General features: G+C 40.7%; 1 protein-coding gene across 2 annotated transcripts; it reads right to left on the minus strand.

Annotated features, from left to right (window-relative positions):
• Positions 1-269: 269 nt before the first annotated feature.
• trpc4b (transient receptor potential cation channel, subfamily C, member 4b) lies at positions 270-15,773 on the minus strand. Of its 2 annotated transcripts, none has more exons than XM_028574528.1 (11): positions 15,422-15,773; positions 14,574-15,002; positions 11,660-12,178; positions 4,540-4,720; positions 4,004-4,143; positions 2,283-2,593; positions 1,980-2,175; positions 1,683-1,877; positions 1,432-1,473; positions 1,252-1,341; positions 270-1,171 (listed from the first exon to the last, which is right to left on the minus strand). In XM_028574528.1, exons 2-11 carry the CDS (start codon positions 14,949-14,951, stop codon positions 785-787), a joined length of 2,439 nt encoding a protein of 812 aa, XP_028430329.1. In that variant the 5' UTR covers positions 14,952-15,002; positions 15,422-15,773; the 3' UTR covers positions 270-784. The 2 variants fall into 2 exon arrangements, with proteins under 2 accessions (XP_028430329.1, XP_028430328.1); XM_028574527.1 differs by having other exon boundaries at positions 4,384-4,720.
• Positions 15,774-16,651: the final 878 nt, after the last annotated feature.

Here is a 16,651-nt window from a genome sequence, read left to right on the forward strand (position 1 = left end):
TTCTGCTCCAACAACAGAATAAGGAGTCAAACATTCCCTCTCACCAAATAGGTTAGGGAGGTAATGGTGGAGTAAATGGGCTGACCCAAAGCTTTGAATTAGCTAGGTGCTACATTGTTAGTCAATCAACTAGATATGTCCAAATTCAATATAGAATTTGTTCCGGTATTATATACACACAACTAAACTTGTGTTTATGTTATGATGTTCTTGATTATTTCTTCCTGTATAATTTATTTTAGCAAAAGGGACTAGATACTGTCAGCATATGAGGAGTAATATATGTATATATTTTTAATAGACAAAGAGATTTAAGATACTTTTGCATATCACAGCAAGAGGACAGTTCAAGGTGCAAGAGGATAGGATAGGCAGCAGGGTGTCAGGGCTCTTTGGAATTAATTGTCAAGGTAAAATATGAATTATTTACTTGCTTCACAATTCCCTGAGCGTCACGTTAACACTTGCTGAGGTCAATCCTCACTCAGTATTGTTCTTCTAACTTCTATCAATCAGAGGTGAATGCATGTGATATAATGTGAGATAACATATTATTATACCATTATACTCTATATATTACAGAAAACAAGATTATTAACTGAATATGAATGTAGTTTGAGGGAATTAGATTATTTTGATAAATTGTTAAACAAGTGGTAGATAAATGAAATGAAATTCCAATACAAGAATGTTTCATTAACATTTCTCACTTGCAGATAACCATTCGTTTTTATATTTCTTTGGCCCATTTTTCACTTCCTCAGTGTGTTCATTGCAAGAATGTTCAATCTCCTGAATGTCCTTTCTCCATTTTCTGTAAGACTTGCACAATTACTTTCTCAGTCTGAAGTCGGTTTTGGTTTCGCCCACCAGATCCCAACGTATCTTCCTCTGACAATGAGTATATTTCATCACATTTCTGAGAGGGGAGCCTGCCCTGTCTCTGGAGGGATCCAGAGCTGGTGGAGGCAGCTCCCCTCTGCAGGGTGGGGACAGTCAAATCAAACACGTTCAGCGTCTGTTGAGGCTCATCAATAGGGAATTTGGGAGAATATTTGAAAGAGTTTCCAGGGTAAGCCAAGGTGGAGCTTGCAACGTTACCACCTTGAGGGTTCCCCTTCATCATTCCCAGGACTTCGTAGCGGAAGCTGGAGATATCTTGCTTTAACTCCTGTCAATTGTTGAGAACCAGAGATTAAACAACAGCAGAGATAACACAGCAACAAACTTGGCTCACTGACTGCATGCTACCTTGAAATTGTCTTCTGTCAGGCCTTCCTCTGTCTTGGCATCTCTGATCATTGCGGCCACATACCGCTTAACAAGGTTCCTCAAAACTTCCTAAAAAATAAAGATTATTTTTTATCGACAATAACAAGTCAATAACGACACAACAAAACTTTACACATTATAAAAAAAACAAGGTATTACCTGATACACGTGGTTTACTCTTACATTTTCGGCTGCACGTCTCTACAATAAAAGAAGAAAAAAGGTCTATGAACAAAGGATGACATTAATTGCAATGGTAGGGTCATTAGCTCTTAACTTAATGACTGATCGAACCCTGAAAAGAACATGTAATCCAAGTTATTTATAACACCAAAGTATAGACAAGCATTGGAAATGGATGCAATGGAGTGGTGGTAACAGATCAGAGCAAATCTCTGGAAACTCCTTACCCCCAAACTTTCGAAGGTTTCGAGCCTTATTATGCTTGTTCTCTTAAACAACAGCGTCTTTATCCATCCAAATAAATAATAAACTGACTTTGGACTTGGTATTATATTGAATGGAGATGGCAAAGTTCCCCCTTCTTCAAAATAGCTCATCCATAATTTTGTTCTTGCAAATTTCCATTCTATATCTGCATGATCCTGAAAAGTAAAAATAAGAGCAATTGATCAAAACCATTTGCAAAGAAATACAAGACAAATTAGTGTGGTAAAACTGTAAAATAGGTGAGTTATAGCACTCACAGCAATGTGCTGGTAGGAGTTGTTCATCATTGCAATAAGCATGTTCAGAAGCACTACCAGGGAGATGACATTGTACGTGCCAAACATGGTAGAGCCCACAAACTCAGTAAATTCATGTCCTGGTTCCACATTGGTCACATAGAGGGAAATCAGGCCAAATACAGACCAAAATAATGACTGCAGTGTCTCGAACAGCCTGAAAAGCAAACAACCATACATCACAAAATGCCTTTGGAAAAACAAACATTAATTATTAACAATGCAGATTTGTCAGGGACAATTTATTTAAGAACTTCAACTTGCGTTGAAAAGGCGTTGTTTTGCTTTTCACAGCGAATACCCTTGCACTTATTGTCCTGGGTTTCATAATAGAAGTAGAGCTGGTTGAGGCCATTGGCAAAGGCTAACAGCACTAGACAATAGATGAAGAGAAACTTGAGGATGTCCAGGAGCATGCGGCCCAGTGAGATCTGTAAGGGGCCCAGATGGGAGTTGGCAGTGAAAAGGCAGATGAGGCGCAAGGAGCTGAAGATGTTGGCGATGGCAAACAATGCCTCTGCAACCAAAGTCGGGTGCCACATTTCCCAGCTGTCTCTGGGTTTGTTCCCACTGTACTGTAAAAAAAAAAAAAAAGGAAAGAAGAATAAATATGAGGAATACATAGACTCCCATTAAAATAAGATCCTGCAAAGTTTTAAGTTTCCCAGACCACAAGTTGACTCTTCTACTGCAAAACACAGGAAAGTACAGTGATACCATTTCTTTTTATATTCCTCTTAAAAGCAAATTATTATTGAGTCTGCAGCAAAGCTAAAAGTTGGGGTAGATACTGTATAATATGTCATTCTCTTCTCTGCTTCTCTTCATAGTCGTCAGATTCATCTACCAACCCTTATAGAACTGGCTCGGATTTGCCTTGCACCAACTCTTAATTATGCTGTTATAGTTTTAGACTGCCGGGGGACTTCCTTTGACACACTGAGCTTCTCTCTCCTCTCTCTCTCCATCTGTGTGCATCCATGTCCCAGACATGCTTGTTACTAACTTAGCTCTGGGGAGTTTATTCCCCGGAGTCCTTATGTTTTTTTCGCCCAGCAGTTTTTCTTGGATTAGGGTGGTACCTAAATCATGGTTGCAGCTGTCGCTGTGGTCCTGCTCTGCGCCCTGCTATGCCCTGCTATGCCCTGCCACACCCTGCTACCCTCTGCAGTGCCCTGCTATGGCCTGCAGTGCCCTGCCACCCTCTGCAGTGCCCTGCTACGTCCTGCAGTGCCCTGCTACACTCTGCAGTACCCTGCTACGTCCTGCAGTACCCTGCTACATCCTGCAGTACCCTGCTACGTCCTGCTACGTCCTGCTACGTCCTGCAGTGCCCTGCTACGTCCTGCAGTGCCCTGCTACACTCTGCAGTGCCCTGCTACATCCTGCTACGTCCTGCAGTGCCCTGCTACCCTCTGCAGTGCCCTGCTATGTCCTGCAGTGCCCTGCTACACTCTGCAGTGCCCTGCTACGTCCTGCAGTGCCCTGCTACGTCCTGCAGTGCCCTGCTACGTCCTGCAGTGTCCTGCTACCCTCTGCAGTGCCCTGCTACGCCATGAACTACTACAACTACTATTTTTAGTCATAGTTCCATTATCTTTATTGAGGCTATTATTGCCACTGTTCATCACACCCCCAACCGGCACCATCAGACACCGCCTACCAAGAGCCTGGATCTGTCCGAGGTTTCTCCCAAAAAGGAAGTTTTTCCTCGCCACTGTTGCACTAAATGCTTGCTCCTGGGGGAATCACTTGAATTGTTGGCTGTTTGTTAATTATAGAGTTTGGTCTTGACCTACTCTATCTGTAAAGTGTCTTGAGATAACTCTTGTTATGATTTGATACTATAAATAAAATTAAATTGTATTGAATTATTTTGTTAGGTAAGTTAGGTAAAAATGCTGCAATGTTTGTTATACTGTGAAGATATAAATATTTTTGAATAAATGTCTGTCAAATATCTTGCAGTGTAGGATATACAGTACCTTTGCAAAGGCAACAATTTTCAGAGAAATAGTTGCAAGATACAAGGAGTTCATTATGAAGTCCATTAAGTTCCACCAGTCATCTATGTAGTCTTGGAAACCACTATCCCACATCTGCTTGATCTCAGTCCATATAAAACCTGTCAGAGATGAACAAACAACACTGTCATTCAAGTAAGGTTCTGGAGGGAAAAAAACAAACATTTGACAACCAACCAGTGTGCAGAAAGTACAGTATGGCCATGGTCACAGTAAGCACCTTGGTTGAACTTTTTCCAAATGTGCGTGACTATAGTGTACAGATGTACAACCGTGCATGATAAGAGAAGAATGAACAGCAGTTAAAAGTGTGTGTGTGTGTGTATTATGTTTGTTGTTACCAAGCACCCAGGGCAGGATCATCCATTCCACAGTGGTGGGTTTTGGGCCTTGATGTTCCGGGTGTGCAGCGGCTATATGCTGTGAGGCCAAGAAGAGCAGGAAGAGGAAGGTCAGGTAGGAAGCAGTGTGACAGATGAACTTGATGAAGGGCTTACGGATGAATAAGCCATAGCGGCTCTTTGGAGAGATCAGGTATAAGATGGATAACAGTGGGAAGAGAAGGCCAATGAAGATACATGTGATGAGTTTTCCTGCCCAGTGACGCCTCCTCCAGCCTGGAAACTCATCATACCACCGAGACGCCAGCAGCTGCTGACAGTTGGGCTGAGCAACAAACTGAGAGAAAGGGTGAGACAAAAAAAGACATGTTAATTAAAATGAAACTGTCCTTTTTTAACCCCTTTTCTCAGAAATCCATTCAGAAAAGTATGGACAAATCACAACAAAGGCCATTAAGCTTAAACTACCTTGATCCATGACCTGCAAACACTACACGGAAACAAATTATACACACACAAAAAAAATGATTCAAGACAATAAAGGCTGTATTTAAAATTTCACTCATCATGCTCACTGCATTTTATAGTATCTAGTAGTAGAAATATCTAACATATTATACCTTTAAATAAACATGTTTCACGAAATGCAAGTAACAAAACTGCTGACAAATTGCTTACACCACTGGATAATTTTTATTTTATTACTTTGCTGTGGCGTCTTGTCTATGTTGGAGTGGCCATATTTTAGACAAAATATAATTTTTTGTTTAACAACCTTACATGTAGAACCTTCTTTAAGTCTCTAAAACCATCCTTCAGGAAACCCTCCAACTGAGACAATTGAACAAACACATGTAAAAGGATTTTCAGTTGCTAATCAGACACAACAGCCCTCCCCAGGTATGCCCCATGTCTGCACATAGCATTTGTCTAATATACATTTACACCAGTAATTGTACAGGGAGTACCAGCAGACATTTGGGAAATGCCTGGACCAAAGATTCTCCTTTACACAGATGTAACATGGATTGATTTCCTGCAGTCTCGAACTCTCCCAGGTATGATGTTACGATGACAAAAACTGCCAAGACCGCCTCCCGCTGATAACCCACAGCAAGGGCAACACTTAGGGATGGAAAAAACATGCTTCAACATTCAACATCCCATTGGACAGAAAGAGACAGGCAAGACACTAATGAAATAATGCATATATGCAGCAAACCAATAGCTTATGCTGTCTAAATTATGTGTTAGCACAACTTAGCTAACATCCAATCACAAGAGTTGTAAAAACACTACATGTTAGATACAAATTAAAAGCAGACTTATCTTGTAAGCATGTGTAGTGGAGTTAATAATTCCACTTGCCATTAAAAGGTCATTTTTCAATGGCGAGTAGTTTCCATATGAGACAGGCTTTTTCTGTAACATGATCGCCATCTATTGGTGCTATTCTGCAGACTTTAGGGTAAATTCCTACACACTATCACCAGTCTGCAGTAACCTGTCTCATGGTAAGTCGCATATACTGAGCTCCACTGTTATAGTTAGATAAATGTGTTCATTGTGATAATATGTTAGTATGCATGTAGTATATCCACACTAGAGGTCTCAAATTTTATATTAGAGGCCAGTTTGGTTTTGTTTCTTTTGTTTTAGCTTAAATGAAAAAGTTCACCACATTGTGCTAGCTTGCTAGTCTGGTTAGCCTAGCTTGATAACCTAACTTTTATGATACAACCGTGGCAACAGTAAACTGAATAATTTCTGTTTTCATTTTAGCTAACTGGAGCTCTTTATAGTGACCAATGTGATTGTGAGACACTATTCTGCTATTTACCAGGTACAGATGTCTACTTTTGTGATTTCATACTGGTATTTTGTTAATATCTTGTGTAAGACTGTTAACCAGTCTGCTGTAGCCTGTTTCATGCTAACTGGAGCTCTTTATAGTGACAAAAGTGATTGTGAGACACTATTCTGCTATTTACCAGAATAAATGGCTGTGATAGCCAACGAAGAGTGACGGTTTCGTCTGTAACACAACACAACGCAAGAGAGAGAGAGAGTACACACCCGCTACACATGCAAGACAAATGTTTTAAGAGGGCAAACATGTCTTTAGTGTTGACTAAGATTTGATATAAACATCAGCTGGACATCTGCAGATGGTGATTGAAGTTAATTTCATCTTAACCTAGTTATGGCCAAATGGATCCCCATTAGAGTAGTATATGGCATTAAATTGTGGGTGATGAGGTCATCTATTAATGCAGACTCTGACATCTTGAATGCTTTCTGTCTATCTCTCCTTGTGAGATGTTGACTTGCCATTACATGACTGGAGGCAAAAGGTTGCATCTGGCAGGAGCAGATTTTGTCTGAGGAAGGTTTTTGGAAGGTGAAAATAGCCCCATTCACCCTCCCCTTCAAAGTAATAATTCTGTTCTAAGGCATATTCATCAGCATTAAGGTATATACATATATAGAGCATGCATATAGGGTCACTTCTCAGTGCTCCTTATCCCAGCATACACCCCCCTCAGGAGGACAGACTATTAAAATCTGGCCTGAGGGAGCACTTTCTCAGCTACAGGACTGCTTTGCACGAACAGAATGGAATATATTCCAACAACAGGACTTGGAGACATACACAGAAACTGTTCTGTACTACATCAAGAGCTGCAATGAAAATGTCTCTGTTGACAAGTGCATGCGGGTCTTTCCCAACCAGAATACCTGGATGACAAGCGAAGTCCAGACACTTCTCAACTGTTCAGCTTCCAACATCAGAGACCTTGAGGTCAGGTGATAGGGACCTGTACACCACTATCAGAGCCGACCCGAGGAGAGGCATCAAAGCTGCCAAGGAGGCCTACAAGAGAAAACTCGAGGACCATCTCAATGACCCAGGGTTGGTGTGGCAGGGAATCACTGCCTAGCTGGCAGAGGAACTGAACTGTTTCTTTGCTCGCTTTTAGGCAAAAAAGCCCTAACATAGACACACTGCCTCCACCAGCCTTTAGCGCCAACATATTCACTCTACAGGAACACAAAGTGAGACGTGTGCTCACGTGGGTGGATCCAGGAAGGCTACTGAGCCTGACGGAGTACTCCCCGGGAAAGTAATTGATGTGCTGTGGTACTCTCTAAGACATTTCCATAACGCTAGGGCTGGGTATTGTTAAAAAATGTTCAATACTGGTACGGATTCCAATACCGGTTCCTTAATGATACTTTATGATACCAATTTTTATAAAACAAAAAAAAATTACAACATTATACGTCACAGCACAAATCTTTTTATTTATATTTTCTCTCCTACTATATGAGCCCTGTCTCTGTGCGTAACGTCAAGTTTTTCCTGCGTGTCTCTACGATGTGTAATGTTAGACTGCCAAACATCAGCATTATTAGATCTTGGTAGAAGCATGCTGCATGCTTATTGGCTCAATGATGCTGATGAGATTTACTCCTTAGGTATTAAATGACAAGGCATTTTTTGATACTCCATACTTTAGAGGCAATTCGGTTGGTGCCTGAAAAGTATTGAATTCAATAGTATTGAATCTGACACAAGCCACAATCCCACCCTGCATAAAGTCGACCATCATCATCCCCGCACTCAAAAAGCCAACCATCGCTAGCCTTAACGACTACAGACCGAACACACTCACTTCAGTAGTCATGAACTGTTTTGAGAGACTGGTTTTACAGCACATCAGAGCTGCCTAAAATTGTTAAACTTGGCCCCCACATCTCCTCCACCTTCATGTTCAGCATCGGCTCTCCAAGGCTGTGTACTGGGCCCACTACTTTACGCTCTTTACACCCATGACTGCACCCCAACCCACCAACACCATCATCAAATTTTAAACACCATGGCGGCTGTTAAGAAGGCTCAGCAGTGACTACACTTCCTGAAAGTGAAAACAGTCTGGGAGAAAAGCTGCTGGGGGCCTTTTCTGCAGCCAAAAGGAGAGCTCTCCAGAGGGTCATCAATACCGCACAGAAAATCATCGGCTGCCCTCTGCCCTCCCTGAAAGACATCTTCCCATCTTGTGGCCTCAGCAGAGCCAAACACATTTTAAAGGACTCCTCCCATCCAGGACACCCCATTTATCCTGTTGCCATCTGGCATCCCTACAGATCTATCAAAGCACAGACCACCAGACCTAAAAACAGTTTCTTTCCCTGGGCCATAACCACACCAACTCCTACAAACATAGAATGACCCTTACAGCTAATATGTTGGTTTACTGTCCTTTCAAGGGCTAACCTACTGGATCTCGCGCAATCATTACATTAATAGTAGTGCAATAACATCACTTATCCTAGACCACATCCCTACAAATGTTTGCTTTCATTCACAATCTTATGTACACTTCTATTCAAGCGCAAAAATCACATCCATAACAATGAAATGTTTGATAACATGTAATTATACATCTACGTTTAATCTTACTCTAATGCAATAATTATCCACAACAGTGAAATGTTTACACTTATTTATACTTTTATTCTAGTAAAAAAATTACATCTATACCTGTATAATGTTTACATTTATAATTAGGGCTATATAAACTCTTATTATCAAAATCACAGTAGCTTAAGTTGGTTTTGTCATCGTGATGTTCTTCCTGTCTTTTATTGCACTGTTAAGGAGAGGCACTCCTACAGTAATTTGCTGTATTCACAAAAAGGCTTTCTATTTTATAGAGCCAATTAATTAAGATAATTAAAAACTTTTTAATTAGTTCAAATGTAATTAGTTTATTTGAACATAATCTAAATCAGAAAACACTTTAACACTGTTCTGACATTTTTGGCAGATAGCATTAGCAGTTTATGTTTCCTTACATGCATACTGCACACAGAAAAACCTACTTACACAGCAACTAGATATTTTTTAACAAGCCGTCATTCAGCGTCACGCTACACTGCAGCAGATTGTATAAACACCAACAAACCGAGTTCTTTGGTCATGTGGCATTATGTGTCTTTAGAAAGGCTACATTTCCTAAGAACAAATCTCATCTTTAACACATTCTACTTACACATTTGCAACAAAAAAGGTCCATGAAATGTATGCTACAAAAGGCATTCCTACCTCAGACTAGATACTTCTCCCCAAATACAAATTTTCTCCCACCTGCTCTAACAGAGGGGCATCAGGGTAAAACAATGTGTTTAGTGGCCCTAGCTCATAGAACAATAAAAAGGTGTGGTTTGTTGCTATTATGTTCTTGTGTACAACTTCAGGACATCATAGATATAATCACAATGACTAACGTTAATGGCTAGTTGTTAAAGTTTTAACTAGCAAATCCACTGATGATAATATGGGGAAGGAATAACACACTGATTCTTATAATGTAAAAGAACAATGCAAAAGGCATTCGTAACAATCTTCACTATTTTCCATGAAATTAAAAACTCTATGCTCATCACAATGCACAAACTAAATACACGAGCACGCACAAAAATAATAGTGGGGCAAGTATTACGGTTTCTTAAAACAAGAGCACAAATGGGAAAAAACCATAAAGCTTTGTTTTATCAAGTTCATTGATTGTTCTTGATTCAGCCATCCTCCAGATTAAACAGGCCAAATACACAAGATGACGTTTTATTTATTAGAGCTGCAAATATTAATCAATTAATCGATTAGTTGTCAACTCTTAAATGAATTTTGATAATTGATTATCAAATCAAGTCGGTTTGAGTAATTTTTTAAGACAAAAGTAAAAATTCTTTGATTCCAGCTTCTTAAATGTGAATATTTTCTAGTTTCTTCTCTCCTCTGTGACAGTAAACTGAATATCTTTGAGAGGTGGCCAAAACGAGACATTTGAGGACGTCATCTCGGGCTTTTGGGAAACACTGTTCCACATTTTTCACCATTCTCTGACATTTTATAGACCAAACAACTAATCGAATAATCGAGAAAATAATCAACAGATTAATCGACTACGAAAATAATCAAACAGCCCAAGTATTTATTATTGCTGAGGACTTTACTGGTTAAGAAAGTAAAATCTTACTGCAAATACGTGTGTTCATTATTATTGCTAATATTATTACTGTAAGTAGTAGTAGTATTAGTACCAGTAGTAGCAGCGTAGTTAGTAGATGATTAATTTAAAATGTGGTCTAAAATCGACAGAAGAAATCTTGTGCAAATCACCCATCTGTGATCAAACAAACAGCCACTGAGCGCTTGAAGTTCATCTGTAAAACCTTTTGCCACGGAGACCAGTTATGACACACAGGGCTGCTAACAGTCACACTGAGCTTTCATTCTCACAATGCCAACGGTTTGTGTCATATAAAAATAGCCAAAAGACTGCATGCAACGCCACATTTCCTGTCCTCCCACTATAAAGAGAAATAAGACAACTAATTTTTCTTCTAAATGTGATGAATTGAGACCTATTTTATACCATCCATTATTAAGACCACATTTTAACCAGCCTTTATTGTTGTTTCCAGTTGCTGTGTTAAGCAAAAATCCATGCAAAGTATAGCATACATTTACAGATACAATTCATGATAAACTTATGGTATGGGGAATTACTGGAATTGTTGGGTCTTTCTAAATTATAGAGTGTGGTCTAGACCTACTCTATCTGTAAAGTGTCCTGAGATAACTCTTGTTATGATTGGTCTATATAATGTCTGCTATAAATAAAATTGAATAAAAAAATTGTGGCTGAATTCAGATAAAACAACTTTGACAAATCCTATTTTGTCAATGCCACTGTGTAAATACAATTTGTAAATTCTTAGTGGCTCTATTTCACAACGAATGACAGAAAGTTGGCCCTGCATCCAGGGGATAAAAACTCCAAAGATGATGTTAAAAGACAGTAAAATGTTCCCTCCCTAATTAACATATTATGAGTATGTGTTTCAAGGAAATGGCCATCACTTACCCCATCATTATCCTCAATTATCTAATTGTCATGGGACAGTCTGAGAGTGCTACTGTAATGCGTTGCTAAGAGCCCGGCTGGCAATTATATGTTGTTCTAAACTCCCCAAGGACATCTCCACCCATCTCAGGCCATTTACAACTCGTCTTGGCACCATTCTTGTTATCCTGTCCATGTTGTTCAACCAATGTAATTCTTATTCCTTGTTGTACTTGTTGCACAAGTGTCAATATATTGTAAAACCCTGTCAGTTCTCTGTATGTCTGTATGTGTACCAGTATTACACATTGGTATTGTACTGCTGTGGGCCAAGAGGGTATCATAATCACCAAAGAGCTTACCTCTTTCTGGCAAAATTTGATAGCCAGCTTCAGTCGGGCCAGATCATTAGTGGTCTCATCCAGCAGAGGGTTCATGTCATCACGGTAGTTGAGTATTATTTCCAACTCTTTAGAGCTTCGGGTCTGGTCCAAGAGGTCCTTGGCAAATTGTTTACACATATGGGACAGCTCCTCATACTCTGACTTGAACTCGTTCTCTACTCTGCTGAGCTCCTTCAGCTCCCAGCTGAGCTGAAAGGCCGTGAGGAAAGGATCCTCGCTGGACAGGGCGATCAGGGACGGGCTGGCAAGGGCCTTGTAGATGTTAAGGCGAGAGCGCGAGTGGCGTAGGCTGTCCACGTCTGAACTGGACACGCACTCCACGCAGTTGCAGCGCACAGCATGTGGCTGAGGTACGGAAACACCTCGCTGCACGAGCAGTTTGATGATCTCATAGTTGTTGGTGTGGGCTGCAAGGATGATTGGAGTGATGTCTGGGGTGAAGTCTGAAAACTGTCTGTCGAGTAGAATTGGTGGGACCTTTTCAGGAAGCCATGAGAGGAACACAAATGAACATGACATTAAACATAATCAATTTACAGTATAGTCTTATTTAATCAGTTCACAAAAGAACACTGCTTTTTAAACCCCTTATAGGACCTGCACCAACTGGTTTAAATGGGTCTAATTTCATCCATCTTTGATTTCTGAGCACACAGCTAATGGCTTGTGGTTCAGCTGGCCTCAAAACATCTTCCTGGTTGGAAGCAACTGCGTACACCCTTTGTTCTTTTTCCTCCTTTTCACAGAACACACCAATCCATTACAGGGAGACCCAGCAGCGTCAAAAACATATTTACAAAGATGTCAACAAATTCAATGCCACCCAAACAGTGGAGACTGACTTTTTGTTGTCATCAAAGAGTATCTGTGCTGCAACTTTCAAGCAGATAATAAGAGTTAGATTCCTCAGCCATGTCTGAAACTAAGAACAGAGGAAAGCACATAACTACTTAATTTCTTTATCTATCAGTTTTAGACTAAAGAATAACATTACTGAAAACCTCTCACTGCTGAAGCCATTTAATTCAATCTGACATAACATTGACCTAAATGGTAATATTGTGCCATCATTTGGTGTCCAGCTACTACTGGTGTTAATGAAAGGCAGGCATGTTACCAGAATCTACAAATCTGTTTTCTAAACTGCTGTAGTCTAGTCTAAGAGAGCAGGGTGCAGTCTGCCAGTGTATCTCAGGGACGCCATCAGAATCACACGCACACCACTGATAGGAGGACATCCACTTAAAAGGAACACGGCGACTTATTGGGACTTTGTCTTATTCACCGTATCCCCCAGAGATAGATAAGTCCATACATACCCTTCTCATCTCCGTGCGTGTCGTAACTCTGTCTGACGCACCCACCGCTAGCCTAGCTTAGCACAGATCCTGGAGGTAACCGGCTCCATCTAGCCTAGCTTAGCACAGATCCTGGAGGTAACCGGCTCCATCTAGCCTACTGCTCCCAATAAGTGATTAGCGCAACACCTGAAAAGCACCGTTGTTACTCTCTGCTCCTCACCACGGGGCTGCTCAGGTGCTGCGAGCAAATCACTCCGCCCAAGTAGCAGAAGTAGCAGTGCTTTGCCTTCTGAGAATATAGTTCCCAGTATGTATACGGTTAGAAGATGGCTGTGTCATGTGACCTTGTTATTTGTACAAGCTGTGACTATACAAATCACAACATGTAAATAGGAACGTGTTGGTGTTATTTTGTCACTTATTGGGAGCAGTAGGCTAGATGGAGCCGGTTACCTCCAGGATCTGTGCTAAGCTAGGCTAGATGGAGCCGGTTACCTCCAGGATCTGTGCTAAGCTAGGCTAGCGGTGGGTGCGTCAGACAGAGTTACGGCACGCATGGAGATGAGAAGGGTATGTATGGACTTATCTACCTCTGGGGGATACCGTGAATAAGACAAAGTCCCAATAAGTCGGCGTGTTCCTTTAAAACACTGTTGGAAGTAATAAAAACAAACTGAACTGTAGCGTAATATACAGTACTATACAATGTAAATAAAGGTTTTGATCATTTGAGAATGTTGCCCTTAATTAATTGATTCATGGAAGATGAAAGACATAACTCAATATTAACTGATATTAGTTATCTTATAAATCTGCAATGATATTTCACTTGTTGCCAAACAGGACAGCTAACAATGTGTCTCACTGAAGTAGATTAAAGGCATCACATCCTGTACTTGTGCCCACGGACTCCTTTTTTTCTGTCCAGCCATGGACATGCATGCATTTGCAATTCACACAGACTGTATGAGTAGGAGCTACCTAAGCAAGTATTACATAGGGGAAACCACTTCATAAAGTAAGCCTAACTGGAATTAGTAGCTGACCGTGAGGCACCAGGACTCTTCTGCCCAAATGTAACCATGTTCAGTGATGTCATTATCTCGACAAAGGCTTCTGGAAACCCTGTACACCGGTTTGTATGAAATGCAAATGCCCAGTACAGTAATCACATGAGTCATAATTGTATGGGAAGGTTGTTTCATATTCTGTGTTCAAGCAAAGAGGCTCAGAAACCTTTGTAAACAAGTTCAATACAAACAAATGAATAAAATGTAATCGACTGAGGCCAGAAAGGTTAGCAATAAACAATAACTAAAAGAGAAACATGTGGAAATGTAAACTTATCAGAATCAGAAAAGCAATTATTGTCACAGTAAGTTACACTTACGTGGAATTTGCCGTGGTGATTGGTGCATACATAAACAAACAATCATGTTGAACATTAATAATACTAAACAATATATACTGAAACAGATACAAATCTATACAAAATAGCTGATTAGCATTAAAAAAAAGGAGGCCAGAATGTAAACTGTCTAAAATGTTATGGGATGTTATCATGGATCTACCTGTTTTTCCCCACGGGGCTTCTTGTGGTTAAGCAGCAGCTCCACGGCCCCCACCACTCCTTTCCGGATGGCATGCAGCAGGGCATCCCCTACATATACATTATAGCTGAGCAGCAGGTCAATGATCTCCAGGTTCTCATTGTCTATGGCAATGAGCAGCGCTGTGCGCCCCAGGGGGTCAATGCAGTTGATGTTGATCCTGAAGTAGATCTCAGCCTCCACCAGGGCTTGTTTCACACTGGCATAGTCCCCCTTCTCAACAGCCCCCAGGTAGGCCTTCTCCAGGGCAGAGAGCTCAGACTCAGCCCGCACGATCCGCAGAGGGATGCGGTCCCTGTACGAGGAGTTGTCCGGTTTTCGGTAATACAGCTGTGACATTGCTGCAACAGCATCACAGTCTCAACTGAGAATGGATGAGGAATTGCAAGACTGGGGGGATATGGGAATCAAGTTTCAGTGTTAGCTGTGAGTTTCACACACTGAGTGTAACAAAACTGTCCTTTTATACAAACATTTGAAAAATGCAAACAAATTTCAAAAAGGAAAAAAAAATCTAATACATTCACTTAATTTATAATTCTAGGACATATATTTGGCCAAATAAGATGTATTCATGTTTTTCATTCAAAATTATTAATAAAACACCTTATAGTTTAAATGAAAACACTCATCCTGTGCAAATCTAGAACAGTTTAACATAATCCGAAACATGATTAAAATGAAGTAAAGTAAAGGAACAGTTCACAGCAAATGACTAAAAGAGGAATTGTTGTTAGAAGCGTGCTAAGTCACATACATTAAGCCTATAAACCAAATAATCATGTGCAAAATAAACCCTGAAACTTTACCTTGTCTTCTCCTGTTGCTTCCCGGTTGTGATTTACTCCAAACCAACTCGACGGAGAAGCAGAGGACGCGGCTGTCAGGAGGAAAACTTGCGTGTTCGGATCCTCATCGTATCAAAGTATCCACTGGAGACACCGTTACTTATTGGCATGTGTGATCCCCTGCTCGGCCCTTTCGCTCTCTCGTCTGTATGGGCATTGAGGTAATAGTAGGCTACTGCTCTGCACATACACTATGGCTCTGGAAAATACACGCCACGTCGGATCAGGTGAAAACGAAATGCTGTCGCACTAAACTGCGCGCTCAAAACTCATGGGCAGACTACGCATTTTCACCAATCACCGCCCATTTTCACTGCATCAAAGTGAATTAAGTTGGGGTCGTGGTTTCCCATAAAGCAAACCAGTTACTGTTTTTCTTTTATTTATTTTATTTTATTTTATTTTATTAATGTTGTAAAGGCAGTCGTGTTAGAGTAGTGTCCTTTGCATGGCGTATTTTAGACGCCGAGTGAAAATTCAGGAGTCAGGAGACGCAATGCACTAAAGCAATTCTCAAGTTTGTTTCATGTTGCAGTTTGTTTTGTTGCATGATGCTATTTATTGGGACATTTCCACTGTGTTTTTTAAATGGCTCAGGGCAAATTAATTTAGATATTTAAAGGGACATGTATTTTGATCAGAAAGAGTAATGTAATTAATTTATTGACATACAGTGCAGAATAGAACATTTCTTTGACAATTCGTGACGTCACATTTTAAGACAACGCTGAAGTTGGCTTCCAATTCGTAAAGGCCCTGACACACCAACCCGATAATCGGCCGTTGGACAGTCTGGCGAGGTCGGTGACTCGAGTCTGTTTGGTGTGTCCCGTGCCGTCATCTGTCGGAGGGGCCGTCGGCCTTCATTTTGGCCAATTTGACATGTTGAATCGGAAGGCGGGCAGTCGGACTGAATGACCAATCTCATTGGTGGAGGGCTAACCCAGAATTGGCGAGCAAATGAGCGCGGCGAAAAATCTGACGAAAATCTTTTTTTAACTGACCTTTGTCGATCTGAAATGAAGACAAATTCAGCAACTGCACGGCCTATTTCTCGCTTAAAATGTTTTCAGAAACACGTTTCGGTGAACTATCTTCGTAAAAATATGAGATTATATTCTGAATGAGCATTAATGCCCGGTTGTAACATCCGGGAGCAGCCAGACCCACATGACGCGTTCGTCCAATCAG

This window comes from Perca flavescens, chromosome 3, assembly GCF_004354835.1.
Source record: "Perca flavescens isolate YP-PL-M2 chromosome 3, PFLA_1.0, whole genome shotgun sequence".
Taxonomy (NCBI): domain Eukaryota; kingdom Metazoa; phylum Chordata; class Actinopteri; order Perciformes; family Percidae; genus Perca; species Perca flavescens.